A 21,621-nucleotide genomic window follows, 5' to 3' on the forward strand; every position below is an offset into this window, starting at 1 on the left:
AGCACCAGGCCAGCGTGCGGCCTCCGGGGGTGACCAGGGAGGGCAAATACATTGAAAACCAGAACCAGATGGCGGCCGAAGAGGGTCACGGGATCTGGCAACTGAGAGGGCATAGATCACCAAGCTGAACGACCCTTCCACAGTGACGCACGACAGCAGTCGGGGCCAGGGCGGGTGGGGGAGAACGGACAGTGGCGGAGTGGGACCACCGCGCCCGAAGGTCGTCGCCAGTGGCTCCAGAAGGCTCTTCTCAAAGGCAGAGTAAAAGAAGGACATGCCTTTGGGTACTGGTGGGGTATTTACTTTCTAATAACTACAAGGTTTGTTTTTTTTACTAACAAACCTGCTCTCTGGGATAAAGCAGAAGTGGCAGTAAGAATCCAAGATAGGTTTTTACATCTGTGAACTGGCTCTGAAAACACCTGTGGATTTTAAGCTTCCATCTACATCCACTCCGAGCACTCTCTGAAAGTCAGTTAGCAGAGATGAACCAAAGCCAAGGGCCTGCAGAAACCCCAGCTGGGCCCTGGTGAAGGAGGCAGACTGGCACATGAGCCCTGGGAGGAGGGACGCCACGCCGGCAGCCCAGCGGTGAACGTGCGGCCCCGAGGCCGTCAGGGGCCCAGGGGCTCCAGCCGGGAGGAGGCTAACCTCACAGGGAAGGCAAGGGCCCACCTGTGGATGAGGGCTCCCGCCGCCTGCCCAAACTGGTCCATCTGGGTGGCCTCTTCCTCAGACAGGATCTCCGGGTGCAGAGAGAAAGATGGAGCGCGAGGAAGTTCACACTTCTGCTTGTCTTCCCAGGACTTAAGCGTGTTCTCAAATGCCTAGGGCACAGGATGGCGGTATCACACGGCGCACCACTCTCTCGAGAGGCAGGCACACGTCCAAGCGCAAACACTGCTGGGGTATTCGCTGGACCACAGCCAGAGAGGGAGAGACACAATTCTGTTTCACACTGAGGAGGAGTGGGGATGGTCCTGGAAATTACACCCCTGTTCACTTAAGCTCTGTGTCTAACAAAAGTAAATTCCTAGAACGAGACACTAGAAACTCTGGGTCTTCTCCGAGAAGGTGCACAGGTGTGCCTGCAGGTGAGCCCTGGGCCCGGAGTGTTCTCTCCGGGTCCCCGAAGGCAGCCTTTCTTACCCTATCTCTGGTAAGCGTCTGTGCCCGGTTCTTGTGGATAATCCGAATGTATCCTGGAGGCTGGATCCAGGCCTCTCCGTCCACCTGCACAGGTACGCCCTCGTCCCCCAGGATGGAAATCTTCACTGTACGACACTGAGCAAACATCACAGCCGTTACTTGGGCACCGCGCGGAACCAAGGAGCTAGGGGGCTGTCTCTCAGCACCGCAGGAGCCTTCCTGTCCTACGTGCTCTTGCACACATCAGCTGATGGCTGGGGGGATACCCCGCCCACTGCCGACCACCTCTGCGGTCAGAGCATCCTCGTCTGGGACACAGCTCATGAAGCCCAAGGGTCTGTCCCACCCTCCCCGTCCCCTGACCCAGCACTGCACCTGAAAACACAGCGAGGAGAGCTCAGTGGTCAGATACAAGCACCAGGCCCGGGGTGGACACTCATGACCAGCAAGAGCCATAGGGCCCCGCACACATGCAGACACTCCCAGAACAGGGTAAACCCCTCCCAAAAAGTGGTTAACGATGCACTGTTTCTCTTCTCAACAAAAAACACTGCCCAAGAGTTAATATCATAAAACTCAAACACCCTACCCTATGTGGGGGCAGACTGAAGCTGGAAGGACTGGAAAGTCACTGCGTGGGCCTCAGGTGAGCTGTTATCAGCGTCCCCGCTTCATTATGCATTAAAACACTGCCCACCCCAACCTATCACCAGAAATAAGCCCCCCCCATCTCCCCTCTCCAGCTGGGCCTTAGAGCAGCAGGTGAGACCCCGCTTTCTCCACTGCTCACTGCTCGGCCTCCGTTCCCAAACTCAAGATGCAGCTGTTGAAAAGCCACAGGCATGCGCCGAGTCTGGTCGGGCCTGTCTCATCGCATCCCACCTCAACAGAAGGGGGCAGGTACAGTGGGCACCCACAGAGAAACCAGGGCAGGGAGCTCAGGCAGGATTCAAGGGGGCCCCAATTCTGAAAGAGTGTCGTCTGTCAAATACAGCAGGGGACAAAGGGCTCTGGCCCAGGAGACGGGGCCGTGGGTGGTCCTGGAAAACCACCCATTCTCCTGGGCTCTGTGCAAGGAGTGCACTGATGCAGGAGACTGGTTCTGGGCCAGGCCCTGCCTCTCCGAACTCGTGGGGGCCAGACTGCCTCCCAGGTCCCTCCCACCTGCAGGACCACGGCCGGTACCTGGGCGATTCGGTGATGCTGCAGCTTAATGACACGAGACACAGCCATCTGCATGCTGCCAAACACAGCGACCACCTCCAGAATCTTATCATCGAATGACGGAGCTGCAAAAGTCTGCAAGGACCAGTGTTAAGAGCTGACCTCTGCTCCGAACTTCCCCGCACACCCCTCGGTGCTCCCTCTCTGGACTGCTGCTCTGGTTACAGACAGACAGGGGCACTACCAGGGTGTGGTGTGTCCTAACTGAGAAGCAGCTGTGGGGCAAATGCATCACTGAGGGGGTTTCTAGGAGAAACCCCAAAACCAGCTGCGGGAATCAAATCTCTGAGCTGCCACGGACTAGCAGTGTGACCTTGAGCAAGTCACTTAACTTCTTTTGTCCTCGGTCCCATCATCTGTGAACCAAGGGTAACACTGGTATGCTCTTATGAGGACCAAGGTACCTCTTGCCCAGTGCTTTCAACAGCTACCAGAGCACCTCAAATGTGCAGTTCACGTTCACTATTTCTGTTAGCTATTATGTATGAAGGAAACCATGTCCCTGGTTAAAGACCATCAAGGCCTCCCACAGTTCTTAGCAGAAATTCCAAACTTCTTCCCTGGATGACACAACCCCACATGGTCTCAAACCTGTCTGCATTTCACCCATTGCACATCGTCAAGGAACTTTCTCCGTGCCACATCCTGTCTCACCACTAAGCCTTCGTGTACGCTGTTCCAGCAACTCCCTGGAACAGCCTCCCCACCCCGTACCCTACCCCCACCTGACCTGGCCAACCCCAAGTCTTCTTTCAGGCCTCAGCGTAGATGTTCCCTCCTCTGAGAACCCTTCCCAGACTGCCCCAAATTGGGAGTTGGGCCTGGCTTCTGCATCACGCCTATACCCCTGACCACATCTGTCCTGCTCGGCTTCTCTTCTCATGGGCGGGGGGACCCTATCTGTCTTGTTCTCCACTGTACTCCAGCTGCCAGCACAGGCGAGGAGTGCCGTCCTACCTCCGCACCACTACCTGAGCCCCGAGAGGCAGCATGCTCCACTGGGGCCTGACGTGGCGGGTACTCCTTGAAGAGATTGCCCACACCCCCCTTGGGCCCATGCCACCCAGGACCCCAGTACGTACATCATCTTCCTTGGTGCCCCCCCAGAAGTTGGTCCCTCCAGCATAGCTGGGAATGTTGAGGACAGCAATCCCCTGGAGGCTGGGGAGTGGAATGGGTCGCCCATCACACTGCGCAGCAGAAATGCCAGAAAAAGAAGAAAAAAGACAGATGCACAGCATCGACCTGGTCCTTCCTCACCAGCAATCCCCCTGCCACCCCCAGCCCGGGCTGAGGGGCCCACGGCCACAGCTGAGCTCTCAGCGAGGGCCCAAAAGGGCAGAGGGAGTCCCCACCCAGCTAGAAGGGCCAAGAGGAGACCAGAGGGGCCCCTGACTGCCTGCAATTGCAGGAGAGCCCTCCTGCTCACCTCCAACAGGACCTTCTGCTCCAGGTTCTTGTAGGTTCTGTGCAGCAACTCTTTGGTTCCAAGAACCCCGTACCACATCATATTCTTGGTCCGACTCCTGCAGGCAGAAAGCAAAGAACTGACAGGATCTCAGCTCTCTTCATACAGTGAGCTACAGTCGCCGCCGTGAGCTGCAGGAGCGCATCTGATCCCACACCGGCCAGATGCGGCAACCACTCTCAACACAGACACCTCAAGGGAAGGAAGGGCATTTCCTCGTTATAGGTCTGTGTAAGATATGCATAAAGAAATACATCTGTTGATGTAAAATTCTGCTGAAAAGTAACACTCCCAAGAAAGTAACTTACAGACATTACAGAACCTCACAAAAAAACTGATAATGATTTTTTCTAGCTATGAAATTATGTTTACCATGGAAAATCTGGGAAGTGCAGAAAAGCACAAAGGAGCAAATAATCCTCACAATCCCCACCTCTCTACGTACGGATAAAGAACTTTAGTGTACTTCCTCAATCTTTCACATACAGGTGAAAGAGCCAGTCTCCAGTCTCCTGACCGACTCTGTTCACTTGGCCCCGCAGCCTGCGTCTCGAGGCGGGACTGACCCCAGTGAGGCACCTCCCCACCGTTGCCGGACAACTTAACCCCTCCGACTGGACCCAACCACTTCCCTCTCCTGGGCTCTGTCAATCATGTGGCAGTCGTCCCTTCGCACACACTTCTTTACAAACGTTTCCAGTTCCTTCTTTAAGACAGACTCCTAGAAATGGAATTCCTCTTAGACCTTTACAAAGCTCTTGCTACAAACTCAAGGAGTATCCTATCAGGGTCCCACGGTTCTAAAAATGTATCGTGCATGGCCCTGTTCACCTATTTTACTCTGTTAAACTATGTGCACTCTAACGCCTTTTTAGTTATTTTTCAACTAACAGGGTTATTTTTAAATGATTCGGGCTCACCACCATGAGCTGTAGAACAGAGATGTCCCTGGGGGCTTCGGAGACAGTCTCCACCACTCACGAGCCCCAGAGCTCAAAGGTTTCTTGAATTCTTATGCCTGATTTTGTTTTCCGAGAAATTTCCAACTACACAGCACTTGGGTGATCATCAGAACAAGTCCTTAGGTGTGTGAGCCCCTCCCACCCAGCTCCCCCAGCGTCACCCCTCCAAGTGATAATGGCACCAAATGAGCAGGGGGCACATGGAGCAAGTGTGCAGGCTCTCTGGCAAGGGACACCCCCCCCCCCGACTCCAACGTCAATGGCTATCTCTGCCCAAACTCATGGCAGCTGCTCCCTCGCTAGTTCTAGAATGTCAGAGCTCAAGGTTTCCTCCTCCAGGGGATTACTGAGGGGTGAGGTGAGAGATGTTAACTCCCTGCTTCACTTCTCACGTTTGCATGGAGGAGACAGGATCTCCACTTCAACCCAGGAGGAAACTTGCCCATTTGTCTCCACCCCCTCCCTCGGCGGGCAGGGGGGAGTAGAGGTCATTTAGGGGAAGAAACCGAACATCCCCAGGGACAGCCCTCGGGCCTCTCACGTGGCTACCTTTCTGTGGAGGGGCATCCTCTCAGGGGCTCTGTGGGGAGCCGACAGGGCCGCCCGGCTCTGTCCAGTGGTAAGGAGCACACAGAGCCGCCACCAATGCTGCCGGGGACTCAACGTGTCGGGCACAGTCACTTCTTAGCACACTCTGTCACCTGGCCCTTTACAGCAGCACCGTGGACTTAAGACTCTCCAGACTCAGACCCTTACGACTGACCGCACTCACTCATTTTCTCATGTGGAATCTGCCGTGACCACGCCAGCCCTGAGGAGGGGGACGCCTCCTCCAGGCTGGCCTCCTGGACTCTGACCTGGTTCCACCCACATCTTGTAAAAGCACCTCCCTTCCCAACAACAAGGCATTCGGGCTTTACATATGCCTTCTGCCTTGGCACTCTGCTGACTCTAGAAGTCACCTCACTCCCGGGAACGAGAAGCAAGGACGATGCAAAGGGCAGGTGTGCACACAAGCCGCTGCCTACCTGCACTTCTCTGGGTGCTCATCACGCTTGTTGTTGAAATCCAGGGATATCTTCGCATCCAGGCCGATGCCAAAGTAATTGTTCATGACACACTTCTCTGTGTAATACTCTCTGCAAAGGGGGTTTCAGACCAGTGAGAACCACCTGGGTCACTTCACAGCCTCCCAACCTCCAAGCATTTCTCCCCGAGGGAAAAACTCATGCCTTGTCCTTCAGGAGCAGCTTTACTGACCTAGAACTCACAGACCACCCGATGTACCCATTTAGAGTGTAGGACTCGGTGATTTTTAATGTACTCGGTCATGTAACCATCACTACTATCCATTTTAGGACATCTCATCACCCCAAAAGTAAGCTGCCCCCCGCCCCAGCCATCAGCCCCCAAACCCTCCCCAGCCCTGGCAACCATGAATCTGCTTTCTGTCTCCATGGTGTGCCTACTCTGCAAGTTTCATATAAGTGGAACCCACAGTGTGTGGGCCCTTTGCGTCTGGCTTCTTTCACTGAGCATAATGTTTTCAGGGCTCATTCGTGCTCAGGGCCTCATCCCTTCCAATGGCTGAGCAGCACTCCGCTAGAGATGTGTGAGCACCGGTACGCATGCTGGGGTAGACACGTTCTCCCTGACACAGTCTGGGCCACGGGGAAACTGGGTTTTGCGGTACTGCCAGACTGTTTCCCAGAGCAGCTGCGCCATCTCACACGCCCACCAGCGATGTGAAACCTGACGGTGTCTACAGCACATATACCCACGCATCTTCAACTGTGGGTTTCAGAACATGCCTCAAACATCCCTAGACCCAATCACAGCTGTCTCTAAACGTGGAAATGTCCATCCCAGCCCCCATGGCAGCACCTCCCTTCCCTCTGTCCTCTGCTGATGAGACTCCTTTCACTCCAGCTTCTCAGCCTCCCCCTCCCCCTAGCAATCATCGAGACTACAGGGGTCACAAAGGGGCTCTGTGGACCCTCCTTTCCCTCTAGGGCAGCTGGCTACAAGGAGGAGTCCCTGACCCTCCATCTGGAAAGGGCAGCAAGGAGAAAAGTGCATGCCTGGCATTCCTGATGGCAGTTCCCACAAAAACCCCAGGGAATACCGCCTGGATCACAACCCTGCCACCTTTTAGGTTAACAGGTGTTTGAAGCCTGATTTGAGAAGCAATCCTCACGTGGATGTTTTTATGACACATCTAATCCAAGTGCCTAACAGCTTATCGAGAGCAAAGCTCAAGACAGAACTGTTTTCTGAGCAACAGACCACGTGCTGACCAGTATTTATAGGTCCTGGGAAAAGGGAGGGATCCGATCCAGAAAAACAGCATTGGGACAAGGGAAGGAGAATGGAGAGACTGGGCACAGGGACCCAGGAAGTGGGAGGCAGCCAGGCCCCAGAGGCTACAGCAGGCAAAGGCAGAATGACCACAAATCGGGGGAACCCCCCGAGCCACGGCCCTGGCATGCCGCCCCGCATGGAGGGAGGAGAGCAGCCCGTCTCCCCAGGCGAGTCTCGCCCTGTGGAAGACGACACGGGGGAAAGACACGGACACCTAAGCTTCCAGGTGCGGGACTTCAGTGGTCTCAGGCGAAGGGAACAAATGAAGTATCTAGCTCGGGAGGCCGTGTGGGTACTGCTCATGGAAGGCCACGGCTCTGGCCTTACTGAGGAAAGGTGTTGGGGAGGGTCAGGATCAGAGCGGGGCGGCGGGGTGAGGGGCAGGCACTCAGCCGTGGCAGGTCCGGGACGAGGGCGCCGATATGTCTGGGCAGGCCAGCATCAGGCAGCAGGTGTCTGAACCGAGGCCACTCTGCACACTTCTGGCTCCGCTCTCCAGAACCCCCCGAGTCTGTGCAAAGCTGCACATTCCTGTCACCCTTCCAACCACCCCTGACACACGTGGCTAGCAACATTCAACCCACTGCCACCAGCCACGCCACCCAGACCTTGCCATCAGCGAGCAGAAGGGAAAATCTAGAAGACCAGGCTTTCAAACACCATTTGTCTCTAACGGCCTCCAAACACACAAGAACTGCCGTGTCAGAGTCCTCGATGCCTGAGAAACAGGGCAGAGGACACAGCACCAGCCCACAGGGCAGCCTGGGAGCCTTCTTCCCCGCAATCCCCAACCCAGGACTGTATCTCCTAGATTCGGCCCCGGAACCCAGGCCCCTGCAGGACCAACAGGGGGAAGTGGGGGAAGGAAGGGCGTGAGGACGAGGCGCCAATGCAAGGCCAGCCAGGGTCCTGGGGAGCGACCATGAAGAACAAGGGCCAAGTCAGCTCCCAGAAGAAGCTCCTGAACCTACAGAAAACCTCAGACCCTGGGGGATGTTCAGGAACCACTGACGCGGGACCCGTGCGGGAAGCTGGGAGACACTTAGCTGAGGCGTCACAATTTCTAAGTTTTCCTTATCAGCTAACAAAGCTGGAAAAGGATCACCTAGTCAACTGTACGGGAATTCCTGCGGCCAATTCCAAATCTGTTTTCTGGGCTCCAACATTCTTTTAACAACATGCTCTCCTGGTTTACCCCCATACTCACAGGTTTTCTGGTTCCGAGTTAAAGGGATCGGCATTAATTAATAAGCGACTGATGACAGAACCTCCAGGCAAGGAACCAGACATCCCAGCCCGAACGTCTGTAAGGAAGAAACAGGAAGAGACAGCGGGTCAGAATTCACTGAATTAAGAGAAGCTTGTGTCTTCCAGGCCAAGGCACATGTATTCTTCAAAACATTACTGGAATTAAATTATTTCTAAATAATATATAAACAGATCCAAATTTTGACAATTTAAGTGTTTCAGGTCAAAAATCACCATCATAAATCCCTATTCATGGAGCAAAAACAAACACACCGGGTGGCAGAAACCACCACCTGAAGACACAGTAAAGAACAGTTTATAAAGACCGTACTCATTACATGTAAGAAGCTCCACCGAAATGATCTCTCAGTACAAGTAATCCTAACGTTCAGTTGTATGGCTTTGTGAGGCTACATTCCGGAGTCATAAACAGGGAACAGCCCAAGTGCCCAGAATCCCCAAGGAACCTGCACCAACTTACAAATTTTAAGTCATAAACATTAAGGCAGAGATGGAGCTCTGCTTTTAAACATTCTGCCAATTAACCCCTTCTGGTGACAATTATGTCTCTGATTAACCAAATACATCTCATTAGCCTCATGTCCCAAGGACTTCTGGAATGTTTTTTCCACTCAGTTGAGATTCACCTAGAAATTGCCAAATCATTTATGGGAGCAGATGGTGTGGCGTGCTCTCTGCCAGGCCCAGGAGGCCTCAGGAAGTCACCTGAAGCTGGTTAGGGGGCTCTTATCGGTAACCTCAACCCCCTGTGCTACTCCTTCCTTCGGCAGACATAGAGTACTGCCACAGTGCCTCTGGAGGGAAGATTACCTCGACCCTAACTTGGGCAAAATGAAAGCACAGACAGAGACACCACTTTCCTGGTGGCCAGTTGTGCCCTCCTACAATCATGCTAGAAATGACAGGATGACTCGCTTGGCGCCCCGTCACACCCTGCCCGCCCCTCCCTTTTTACTCAGGATAACTCCTATTCATCCTTCAGGATCCAGCTCAAGTTATCACCTCCTCAATGACATCTTCCTGGGGCCTCTGGCAGCAGTTTGGGTGCTGTCTGCCCTTACTAATAAATAAAGGCACTTTTCATGCCATGACGTAACTTTGAAACCTCCCCACAGACCTATATATAAGCTCTTGAAGGACAACGACGTGGTCTCATTCGTTCCCACAGACCCGGTGCCAGGCAAAGCGACAGGCCCTTGATCTCACTAGCTGGCAGGTTAGCACCCCACCTGCACCGGCCCACAGACACGCATGGCCAGCCTACGGGGGACACTCACTAGAGAACAGGATCTTGGTGTTCAGGGCCGGCAGGCCATCCCGGTTTCCCGACTGGGGAGGAAGAGAGGCAGAACTGCCCAGTGACAAACTTCCTTTGCTTATCAGCTTCTCACATGGGGATCTGGACACTACAAAAACAGAACAGCAAGCCATAAAACCATCCAAAATAGAACATTACTGAAGCACTGGGAGAGGTCATCAGAGAAACAACCATTGTTAAGGACTGAGGGGAATGAGGAAGGGTTGTCAGCCCCCCCCCCCCCCCCGCAGTGTGTGCGAGACAAATCAAGAGGCCCAGGAGAGAGGAGGGGAAATGGGAAGGGGCCGGAGAGGCAAGTGGGTCTGGACGCCCTCTAGAGGGTGACACAGGCGCTGCCGAGCCTGGGATGGGGAGGCCGGGCTGCATCCCGGTCAGCCTGGGCTGTGGGCGTCCGTGCATGTGCAGAGTGGAGCTCAGAGCAATAGTGATCACGGAGGAAATGCTTAGACAGACACGTCCCAGCAGGTGTACAGGCTATGAGGGAGGGGGCTACACACAGTCAGTGCGGGAGGCGGTGCCTGGGCTAGGGGGCTGCTCCAGGAGGGAGAAGGGTCCCCAGGCGGACAGCCCATAGGGCTAGGTGGCACCCTGGCCAAAATGCCAGGCAGCCTGGCCCGGAGCAATGTGCATAGGTGCACAGTGTCTGGCTGGCTGCAGCCAGGGGTGCCTGAGCCCCAGGTTGGGACCCCTGGTGCACTAGGAGGACCCACAGGCCTGAGCCCTGCGGGGTCTGGGGTGCACGGCAGGTTCTGAGGAAAGCACACTCCTTCCTGTGGGGGTCCGGCTGGGCCTTCCCCAGATAAGGGAGGTGGTGCATGGCAACAGGCTGCGTGTTCGTGACTTTTTACACATCCTAAAACTTCCCAGGGCAAGCTTTCTGACTATGGCAAACCCCAGGGGCCCAATCACAGTGATGAGGTCTTCAGGACTGACCGGTACCTTTGCGGAGGCTCCTGCCCTTGGTAACCCCGTAGCTCTCGGTGGGACACACTCTGTCATCCGACTTCAGGTCTTTTTTCTCCTCCGACTCAGAGAGATCTAAGGCAAACCCCTCCTGTTCCTGGGTCTGGGCGTTCTGCTCGTCAACAGCTGTGCAAGGGAAGAAGACCTGCAGCTGAGCGTGCCACGGCACAGCGCACGGACGGTGCCTGGCCTGCAGGGCGCCTGCGCAACACAGGCTCCCCTCCTCCTCCCCGTCAACTCTCTTCAGACGTGCTCTCAGCTGAAGGCTCATGGCCGGAAGCGGCCACCCCGTCCCCACTGTCCAACCAGCCCTGCAAGAACGCGGGGCACTGGGCATCCGTGTGGATGGGCTGGGGAGAAGGGAGAGAGCCAAGCGGCTGGAAGACGTGGAAAAGGTGAGAAGAGTGAGGGCACACGGGGCCTCCACCTGACTGTCAGCCAGGAGCAGGGCTGGCGTGAACACACCAGAGGGGGCGGGTCACAACCCATGCTTCTCACTGAAGGACGAGGAAGAGGGTCTGCTGGGAGGGGTCTGGGGTGGGTGGCAGCGGGGTGAAACGGTTTCTGAGGGTAATGAGAGAGCACACAGATCAAGGACAACACAGCTCGAGGGAGGCTGGACGCAAGGAGTCCACAGGCCACCGTGCATTTGCAGCGTTCCCTTCAAAGCTTAGAAACCAAGTCTAGAAAAAGGGAGCGACCAGCCGGCAAGTCTTTAATCCAACACAGTCCACCTACCCACCACCCCCAGGCTCATCATGGAGAGTCGGCAGCCTGGCCACCAGGCCCCGAGCATCCTCTGCATCGCAGCTGGCCCCGCCTGGGACCCCGCAGTGTGCCCCACTGCTCTGACCATCTCCAGCTCACCTGGCCTCCCGCCCCTCAATGCAGCGGTGCCCCGTGCGAGCCTCTCTTTTCAGCCCTCCGCTGACAGCCTCACCCACCACCCCAGGCCAGGCCCACCTCTCACAGGGCCCCCGTCTCAGGACGTCCTCAGAGCTCCTCGGTTCCAACCAAGTGTGAGCCTCTTCTCAGAACGCCCCCCACCCCAGGAACAAGCCCCCCCTCCTCAGAGAGGCTCACTCCACATCCACCGCTACCGCCTGTTTGTGCCAAGCTGCACCCGAGGTCTGGCAGTTAGCGCAGGCCAGGCCCCTTCCAGGGAGAGGCCCCCCACCCAAGGACCCGTTTACATCTTCCCCTGCTGGGGGCCCCGTCCTGCTCTGCCCTCCGGGCCTTCCATCAGACACAAGTGTAGTGAGGAGGGAGCGTGTGCCCCAGGGCGCTCGGATACGAGGCGCCGCCACCACACAGGCTGCAAGTGACCTTGGGGTGTCTGGCCATGGCCCACACGGTGGATTCCTGTTTGTCACCATATTTGGGGGAAAACGGAGAGCCCAGTGCTTGCTGAAGAGAGCTACTTCACCATGAAGAGACCCACTACCTTTCTCTGTGTGTTCTATAATCTGACGGATGGCTTTCTTCAGGCTGTTGGCTCTGAGCATGAGTTGCTCCCGTGGACGGAATACCTGCGGCCGGCCGGGGCACGCCGACCCCAGCGAGCGCTCCCCCGTGGGGCCGCAGCCGCTGCCCGCCCCGTCTCCATCTTCCACCTCCTCCGCGATGGTGGGGGGCGGGGTGGGCAGGGAGGACGAAGCCTGGGACTCATCATCCAGGGTCTTGAGGAGAGAGTCCAGCTTCTCTTTCAGGACAGAGCACTGGCAGAAAACAGACAGGATGGGGCAGAGTGCTTCTCCCTCCTACACCCTCCCGCCCAGGGGCCCAGGGACGGACCTTCTTGGCCATGACCTCTGACTCCTCCGAGCTCTCGGTGGTCTTCTCATAGGCCTTCCCCACCCGAGCCACGAAGTCCTTCACCGTCTCGCAGAGCACTCTGTGGGAGGAAACGTGGAAAGACACTTCCAGAGAAAGTTCTGCCTGGGAACCGGGCACCCTGCAAGGTTGACCCCTGGCTCCCCCGAAGCCGCCAGGCACTCACTTGGCTGATGAGATCACCACCGAGTGCTGGTCGGAGGTCAGGATTTTAGAAAGATGGGCCGCGACTGAATCTTCATAGAAGAGAATTTGTTGCACCTACGGTTATCCCAAAACAGGGTGGGGTGACTGGAAGCTCCCAGTGAACTCCTCACCCACTTCCCCTGCTAGCTTGGGACCTCCGCTCACTTCACACACCAATCTGAGATTTGCCAGTGCCGGCGGAAAGATTTCAAAAGCTTCATCAAGCTGTGGACAGACGGATTATAACAAAAAAGACCACATGGACCCAATCTTGCAGACAGCTCGCACTACTTTAGTCTGAATGCATACCCCACGCTGTGCTAGGAAGTGCAGTCTTTAATCCCGGCACCTTATGGCAGCAAGGCCAATAGGCAGGCCTCCTCAACTGAGGCTCCATTCACAGCAGACAACGCATTTCTCTTTCTGGTTGGGACTTGGCCCTGGCCCCTCTCCTCAAGGTGTAAATGACTCCCTCACCATTCACCTCCACCTGCTGATACAGGATTACCATGTGACAATCCCTCTAGGCCCAAGCCCAGGGCCAGCCAGATTGTAAATATTTCAGGCTTTACACTCTGTATTCTTCTTCTCTCAAAACGTACAAACCATTCTTTGCTCATAGGCCAGGTCAGAGCAGGCCCGGGCAGATTGGAGCTGGGGGGGTCATTGTTTGCTGACCACTGCCCTAGCCCGTTGTCCTTGACCCTCCTGGTGGAGAGACAGCCCTTGGCAGAGCATTCTCTCTGCTCAGCCAGCAGCCAGCTTGCCCAGTAGGGATGAGCATGGCTATGTGCCTGACGCTGCACTAGTCTGGGCAAAGTCTAGGCCCTGAGGGAACAATTAAGTCACAGAAGCAACCATAAAATGAAGAGAAGAGCTGAACACTGAACTAGCATAGGCTAACCACAAGGGCGGCAGGATGGAGGGGGTTCTAGAAGGGGTGGGATCAGAGAGGGAGCCCAGGGCCCAGAGGGGACAATGGCAGCAGGGGCACAGCCTCAGGAGTATATGCTGTGAGAGCAGGAAGTCCTGGGAGACTGTCATCACAAGGGACCCCCAATCCTGGGGTAACCCCGGGAAGCCCCCAGATGACCCCAAAGCCCACAAGGTAGTCAGAATTTGCTCAGCTCCAGCACGACCCCAGGGCTGAGCGTGCACCTCTGCTGGGCCGACCTCGGGCAGGACATTTAAGGAGTGGCTCACAGCTCATCACTGGAGGGCGGGGGACGCAGCCTGAACTGGTGAGTGGGCCGGTGAGATGGTGCAAATACCTCAGAGCCCTCACTGAAGTCCTCAGTGCCCGTGGAAGAGGAGGCCTGCCGAGGGAGTTTGGTCTCGTAAGCCATGACGCTCCACCTGCGCACACAAAGGCAGCTCTCAGCAGGTCAGTCCAGCCCCCCCACCCCCACCCCCCGGCGAGGCTGACAACCTGACTTCATCTGTAGGCCCTTTATCTCTACTGTGCAGCCCATAACTTGGCTCCTCACTGAGCTGAGAACAAACGTCACAACCAGGAAGGCATGCAACCCCCCCCGAAGGAGGGGAAAGGGATCCCACGAAGGAACATCTGCTTCTGCAAGATGGGTTCCCCCTCTGCAGAGCGTCAGCACCCCCAGCCAGCAGCCAGCTCCCCGGGCGTGAGCACTTCACGGGCACCAAGGCGTGTACACCTCCCTTAAAGAGAGAAGACATGGCAGGGGCGGCCAGAGTGTGCTCAAAATCACACTGCCAATCACAACTGTGGGACCCTTCCCAAGACCATGAAGCATTTGCAATGAAACCAATTTACCACAGACATGTGGTTAGTGGGATTTCCTACATCCAGCTCAGAACTAAAAGTAGCTCACTCAAAAAGGATGCCAAAGTATTTTTAAACCTACCCAGGACAATTACCCAGAACTTAGATTCTTCTGGGAACAGAATGTGGAGAAATGGGATCACTCAGCCTTATGGTGAGGATGACTCTGCTGATAGGTGTCCGCAGGGGGTAGAGCCGCCCTCTCCAACACCCCCAAGGCCTCACCACACCCCGACCACTCAAGGGCACGGTTCCTCACCTGTTCTGGTTGTTTTTACCTTCTGCATAATCTGATGAAAAGTTAGAAACTACCAGAAAAAAAGAATTCCTGCTCAGGTCTAATTTTTTTTTTTCCAACAAACTCTAGTTGAATTGACCAAATGAATTAATTCATCTCTCAACACCCCCACAAGGCAGCTGGGATTACTTTTCTTTTCCTGACAAGGAATCTAAGACACAGTGAGACTGAGTAAAATGCTCAAGTTCATGCAACTCTCAGTGACAGGGCAGGGATTTATATCCCAGGTTGGTCTGACTCTTTTATGTTTCTTATCAAAGTGTAATTCACATCCAGTGTTTATGTTAGTTTCAGGCGTACAACACACTGATTCAATAACTCTCATTCAGGTCCAATTTCTACAAACAGTTGCACAGGACCTGTGTTCTCCGGGGAGTCCAGGCTGAGAACACCTGGTCAAGGTGACCTGCCTTGTGTGGCACGAGAACGCCCTCCACTCACCGGTCGAGCATCTTGGTGCTGGCTCGTTCCAGCTTTTCCAAGATCTGCGGGAGCTGGGTGTCATCGTCACAGGCTGAGCCCCAGCCTAACACTCGAGCCAGGTCGTTCCCTGTGCCGAGGGGCAGAACTCCCAGCTGACACTGGCAGGACACAGAGGGGAAGACACAGCATTAAACACCCTCCTTGTTACCTACAACAGTGGCTAAGTTCAGCGAGAGGTCTCCTCTAAGATGGGTTGGCTCTCATAGTCTAGGCAGAGCCCACTAGACAAGACAGAGGGTCTTCTAATCCAAGAGAAGATTACAGAACCATCTGACCCACCCTCTCCCATGCCCATTTCTCATCTTGACACTTAATCCTCTACATCCTCTCTGATGTAGATTTTCAAAATCCCCTTCCTTCCCATTTTCACTGCTATGGCCACAATCCTGTCCCTTCCTGTGAAGTATCTGTGAACCTCTATCGAGAATTATTCTGAGCCCCCCCCCACCCCCCCGCCAATCTCTCCATCCACTATGTCTTAGTCACTAATGCCAGGACCATCTTCCAAAAACATTACTAGTGTCGTTTCACTCCTGGCTTTTAAGTCCTACCAAAAACAGGAGCCAGGACATCCACAGTCTGGTCACCAAACCTGAGCATGCCCCCGCGCTCAGCCTACAACCTTCCACCTGACCCTCCCCAGAGTGATGGTGTGCGCTGCTCAGGCCCGGCCCTCCAGCTGGAACTATCATCGGGCCAGTTCGGCCTCAGGGAGCTCCCTAGACACTGAATGCCCAAGAACTCGGCCTTCAGCTCCGCATGCAGTGTGTGGAAGCAGTCAGTCCTTCACAAGGACTAGGAAGCCCAGCACACCACACAGAGAGGAATGGGTGCTGGAGCCTTAAAGAAAAGGAGCAGGCAGTGCACTGAAGACACAGTGGTGTTCCAGGTGGAGAGGTGAACCACCTGCCAAGTCAGGAGAGAGGAAGTCAAAGAAGCAGAGATGAAGAAGGAGCCACATCGGGGGCTCCAGTAAACTATGTTAGAGTTTGGACTTTATCCTAAAAGCCAAAGAGCCACCAAAGAACACTCAGCAGAGCGGGTGAGTGAGCAAAACTGTCCGTGGGGAAGACCCCCCGGTGAGAAGCGGACGGACAGAGGCCTGGACGGACAGAGGCCCAGGGTCAGCTGAGGTGTACTCAGCAGCACATAGGAGGTGGCCTCGACTCTATGGGGTGGCAGTTAACTCCAGTTATTAACTAGAAATGAGGGAGGGTGAGGGAAGAATCCAGAACGACTGAGATTTCTGGCTTGGATGTCTGGTGAGCGATATTTTCAGACTCCAAGGAAAGAAATGCAGGGTGAGTGGGGCTGAGCGGTGGGCTCCGTGCTGAAAACGCCAGGCTTGAGGCACTATGAGGCAGGTAGGCAGGCTGGAGGGCAGCCAGGAAAAAGAGAAACAAGAGAGAGGATGAGGGTGGGGTCTCAGGGAAGCCAGGCAAGTGAGGGAGTGACCAGGACCAAGTGCCACAGAGAAGCCAAAGGAGATGGATGCTCACTGAACTCAGCTGAATGGATGTAAATAAATGACTGGCCTCCCTGGCTTCCGGACTAGTGATAATCCTGGACCCAAGTGTACTAGTCCACCTTCACCACTAGGGGGCAGTATGTGCCTGAGCTGAGCAGTACACCTGCATAGGCCGGGTTCAGTTGGGCCGCCTCTCAACATTATCCCCGAGTCCAGGGCTAACCAGACAACAAAAGTCCACCCACCTAGTAAAACCACCAACACTAAGAGTCGGGAGAGAAGGCTAAGTCTCTGAAAAATATGCTCAAGTCAGGTTGAAGATTTGAAAAACGTATGTTGAAAGCAAATGACAAACTAGGAAAAATATGACCAACAAGGAATTTATATCCCTAATCTAACAATAATCCTTAGAAATCAAATATTTTAAAAAGGTAAATACCCTAACAGAAAACTAGGCAAAAAACATGAACATCTGATTCATCTAAAAATTCATAGTTAACTGAGATGTTTGACTTCATCAGTATTGAAGAAATAAAAATCAAGCATACCTTTTTTGTCTACTTAGTTGGGCAAAACTAAGAAGATGAGCAACAGAGAGTGAAGGGGAAGGGGCAGCTTTTGCAGCATCAGGAAGGTAAGCTGGCACAGCCCCTACCGAGAGCAACCTAAACCCCCACGGAGCAGGGAGGCAAGCCAACCTTGGCCGCACGGCTCCGCCGACAGAAAACCATCACAAGGCTCTCTATTTACTGATGAGCATCACAACGCAAAATGCAGTAACAGGACAGCATGGGTAATGTGGGTCTGTTTAAATTAAGACCACAACATATCTTATACGATATATATATAATATATGTCAACAGGAGGTCTGAAAGACAGTCACCAAAATGTTAGCGGCAGTGGTTAACACTGGGGGGTGAGGAAGGAAGACGATAGAGCAGAGTGGAAAAATCAATGAACACTTTTTTGTTTTCCAATCAGGAAAATCTATTTTTAATAGCAAAAAAAAAAAAAGAAAAGAAAGAAAAAGAAAAAAACGCGAGAGAGGTTAAGTCCAATGAACCCTAACTGTGACCTGACATTCAAGTCTACTTCTGCCCCCTCCCCACAAGCAGGAGGCCCCCCAGGCAGCAGATTCTATCACTACCAAATAAAAGCTGGTGGGGTGTCATGGGATGGCAGTCCCAGCCAACTTGCTCCTGCCTGGGACCTCCAGGGACTAGAATGTTCTTTCGTAGCTCCTTTCACTTCTACCTGTGAAGTTCCCATTCCTACAATACAGCTCCTGAGCCCCGTGGCGCCATTAGGCTGCCTGCTCTTCCCTCCGAGCCCTTCGCCGCACCCTGCCGAGGGGACAAGGAGCATCACGGAACCACAGCATCGCTCTCCCCTGGCTGGGCCCCTCCACATCCACGTACCTGTTTATGAAGATTGAGGCTGTCGATTTCAGAGAGAACCCAGCCAACACTGCCATCCCCACCACAAACCAGAATCCGGAATGTATCAAACTTCTGGAATAAGCGTAAGCTGCAGAGAAAAGAGAATGTCAAAGAAATGAAGTTCATTCTAAAATACAAATGATGGCTAATGAGTCCTGAGCCGAAAGGCCCCATCTGCACTCCTCTCGACTGACCTGTGCCCCCGCTGTGAATAGGGCTCTGGCAGCCAGAGCCCAGGTGTGCTCAGGCTCAGCCCACTGAGCCACCCACCCACGCCTCTGCGCCCACTGCCCCTCACTCACACAGCTCAGGAGCCCTAGGCTGCAGGAGTCTGTCCACACCCCTCCATCCCAAGTGTGAGACCCATCAAGCTCCCCTCGAATCCATCTCCGTCTCCCTCCTCGTGCTCCCCCTCTTGCTCATCTTGCTACAACAATGTCCCTTCAGAACACCCACAGCCTTCTGCTCATTCCTTACCCTCCTTATCCAGGTTTGTGGCTTCAGGGACCACATAGACACCAATGACCTTGCATGATGACCTCTAGATCTTCCTGAAGGGCAACACTTCACCCTCTACCAGAACGCACCACTCCATATCCCACGGGCACCTCCTCGTCCTAAGCTTCCTTACTTGGAGAAGGGCATCACCATGAACCCAGTTACAGGGCCAGACCTCGTCATCCCCACCATAGCTTCTCTCGTAATCCCTACAAGAGCCTCCTACCTACCTCATGTCTCCTTCGGGATACCTCCAATTCATGCCACCGGCAGGACCTTCCCAAAAGTCTCATTGAGTGTCTAGCTTTATTCTTTTAAGTAGGCTTCATACCCAGCGTGGAGCCCAACATGGAGCTTGAACTCACAACCCTGAGATCAAGACCTGTCTGAAATCAAGAGTTTGATGCCTAACTGACTGAGCCACCCAGGCGCCCTGAGTGTCTAGGTTTAGAAACTGCCACTTGTTTCCAGGAAAGGTTCAAAACTCTCGGCCAGGAGCTGCCTGCCACCTGCCTCAGCTCCATGGCTCGCCCAGCCACGCCACCGTGTCCTCACCTCCCTGCACACACAGCACCTCTGCCTAGCAGGCTGCCCGCCTCCTCTCTGCCACTCTTCTCCAACACCAGCTCAGCAGAGAAACTGAGAGACTTTCCAGTCTCATTTGTATGCTCCTTCCCTGGGTTCCTAAAGAATCTGTACATCGCCCTGTCTTGTGACCTTGACTACCCGTTTGCGTGCTGCGCACCCTGAACACAAGGACCCCACCTTACTTGGCCTTGCATCTGGCAGAGTCCCAGCCAGAGGAAGTCCTCAGAAAACAAACAGGGATGAGTGACACAGCACGAAACTCAGGCTACCAACAGGGCTGAGAGCCTAAAGCAGCAAGGCTGCACCTCAGGTTGTGAGAAAAATGGCCACGTGTGTTCCCTTGCAAACAATGGCCTCTCTCAGGCCTTCCTTCTCTGAAGGAGGTGTGACACATCCAGGCTGGGAATCGGGAAAATGAAGCAGTATCTCCAGTTTTGAGGTGAACTGCAGGAGGTCAAGGCTGATTCCCAGAAACAGGAACTTACCAAACCAGCACCCACAGCAGCTCTGTGTGGGGCTTCCGAAGCCAGCTGGTCCCCCGCGACTTTACGGCCGACTGCGGGGTTTTGCGCGCACACCAAGATGTGCACTCGGCTGTTCTCAGGTCGTGCTGTGTGGTCAGCCTGCCCCACCCATTCCTCAGCCCTCACCCAACGACCCCAGTGCCCTGCTGGGTAAAAGCCCAGACTTGTTAGCGATACGAGGGCTTTGGATGATCCCCCGCCACTGGTCCCATTTTTTAACTAAAATGACTTTTTTTTTTTTTTAAAGATCATTTATCGAGCCAATAGTGAATGTGCTCCCACACACAGACCAACAGTTCATCAGTCCACCTGCAGAAATGCGTGGAGCGCGGCCTCGGAGGACCAGGCCAGCAAGCTGCCACCCGTGATGCTCCCCAACAGTGCCTTGCTGCCTGTGGGGACAAGCAACATGCCAGACCCCTAAGGCACTGGTGGGCATGCTCCTCTCCCCTGCCAGGTGCCCAGGCTCCTGTTCCAGCAACACCTGGCTCCAAAACAACACACTTCTAGGAGCCTCCAAGGCAAATACACACCAGAGAACACGTTCTGCAAGCTCTTTCCACAACAAATATCCTGGACAATCTCCCTTCCAGGCAAGGCGGCCTCTTAAGAGTTCCTACCTTGAACTGGTGCTGCCTTGAAGCAAGGAAGCTGAGTTCATTCAAATGACACAACTTACAGCAGCAAATGTTCTCCACAAACTACACAATGTACAAAAGTAGAAAGAACACACCTCAGATCTCCAGCTAACAAATAAAAGGCATAATTCCTTTGCCCCATACACTGGGCTTCACATGTCTGCACGTGTCACGGGACCTGAAAGTACAGTGTACCTGTGAGGTAAGAGACCTCCTGTGCCCTCCCAAAATGAAGACTCTCCTTGGTGGCCTCGCTGGAGAAAAACGTCCTCCTTAGTACCAGGCACCACTAAAAAGAATGAGGCGGACCTGTAATCACTGACATAAGAATACCCCCATGCTGACAGATGTGAAGAGCAGGTAGTACAACAGGAGGTAACGGCAGGGAACCCAATTTAGAAGTGTGTCTGCACAACTGAACTACACACATGAAAGCTAGAAAAACATGCAGCTCTATTCGCTGTTCAACAAAGACTATGTTTATTTCCTATTTAAATTTGTCTGTATTTTTGAATCATTTTGTTCATGAGCAATGCATTATCTTCAAACATTTTTAAAACTCCAAGAAAGATCTATTTTATAACCTTCCTACCCAAGGTGTGGTCCTCCGTTCATGAGGTCAAAGACTTGGGCGGGGTTCAGCAGCTGTTTGAATCTTCTGAGGAACTTCACACCCTGGTTGTCCCCACTCTTGGAATTGACAAAGACCAACAATGGGCTTGTGCAGGATGGAGGGCACGTGGCCTTCCAGAAGCCTGGATGTGAGGATGGAAAGGGAGAGGAGAAAATGAGAAAGCTATCCAAGATCCCAGTGGGGGCTCCATCATATAAAAAGCAGCCGACACCTGCAAGAGACCTGTAAATTCCACGTGCACACTCAGTCAGCAGCCAGAGATCAATAAACATTCTTCCCCCCATCCCCATTCCCCACGGAGAAGGATGGCGGTCCCATGCAGTTTGACCTAGTGCTTTACATGACTCAGTTTCAGAAAGACCATTCACTTCACTGCTGTCCTTCCTTCCCTCTTGCTCTCAATCTGGAGGAGCTAGTTCCTAAGATCCGTACCCCAGTTTCCTACCTTCTACCAAGGCCTGTTAACACACATCGCCATCTACCATCTGGACAGGTGAGCAGGTGCGGGTGAACACTGATC

The 21,621-nt window shown here is 54.1% G+C and overlaps 1 protein-coding gene across 5 annotated transcripts in view; it reads right to left on the reverse strand.

Annotated features, from left to right (window-relative positions):
* Nucleotides 1–21,621, reverse strand: part of DGKD (diacylglycerol kinase delta) — a 119,155-nt gene that overhangs the window by 18,892 nt on the left and 78,642 nt on the right. For all 5 annotated transcript variants that reach the window (XM_028105039.1, XM_088021488.1, XM_088021489.1 and 2 more), the window contains 16 exons: nucleotides 21,060–21,222; nucleotides 18,199–18,307; nucleotides 15,271–15,410; nucleotides 14,005–14,089; nucleotides 12,714–12,808; nucleotides 12,509–12,608; nucleotides 12,159–12,432; nucleotides 10,691–10,840; nucleotides 9,711–9,839; nucleotides 8,372–8,468; nucleotides 5,832–5,942; nucleotides 3,803–3,899; nucleotides 3,456–3,563; nucleotides 2,335–2,448; nucleotides 1,150–1,284; nucleotides 676–827 (listed from right to left, as the gene is read on the reverse strand). In XM_028105039.1, the coding sequence (XP_027960840.1) occupies nucleotides 676–827; nucleotides 1,150–1,284; nucleotides 2,335–2,448; nucleotides 3,456–3,563; nucleotides 3,803–3,899; nucleotides 5,832–5,942; nucleotides 8,372–8,468; nucleotides 9,711–9,839; nucleotides 10,691–10,840; nucleotides 12,159–12,432; nucleotides 12,509–12,608; nucleotides 12,714–12,808; nucleotides 14,005–14,089; nucleotides 15,271–15,410; nucleotides 18,199–18,307; nucleotides 21,060–21,222 (2,059 nt within the window). The remainder of the gene's footprint in view (nucleotides 1–675; nucleotides 828–1,149; nucleotides 1,285–2,334; nucleotides 2,449–3,455; nucleotides 3,564–3,802; nucleotides 3,900–5,831; nucleotides 5,943–8,371; nucleotides 8,469–9,710; nucleotides 9,840–10,690; nucleotides 10,841–12,158; nucleotides 12,433–12,508; nucleotides 12,609–12,713; nucleotides 12,809–14,004; nucleotides 14,090–15,270; nucleotides 15,411–18,198; nucleotides 18,308–21,059; nucleotides 21,223–21,621) is intronic.

Source organism: Eumetopias jubatus, unplaced genomic scaffold, assembly GCF_037043125.1.
Source record: "Eumetopias jubatus isolate StellerSeaLion01/CBP00866 unplaced genomic scaffold, mEumJub1_p1.0 scaffold_3, whole genome shotgun sequence".
Classification (NCBI taxonomy): Eukaryota; Metazoa; Chordata; class Mammalia; order Carnivora; family Otariidae; genus Eumetopias; species Eumetopias jubatus.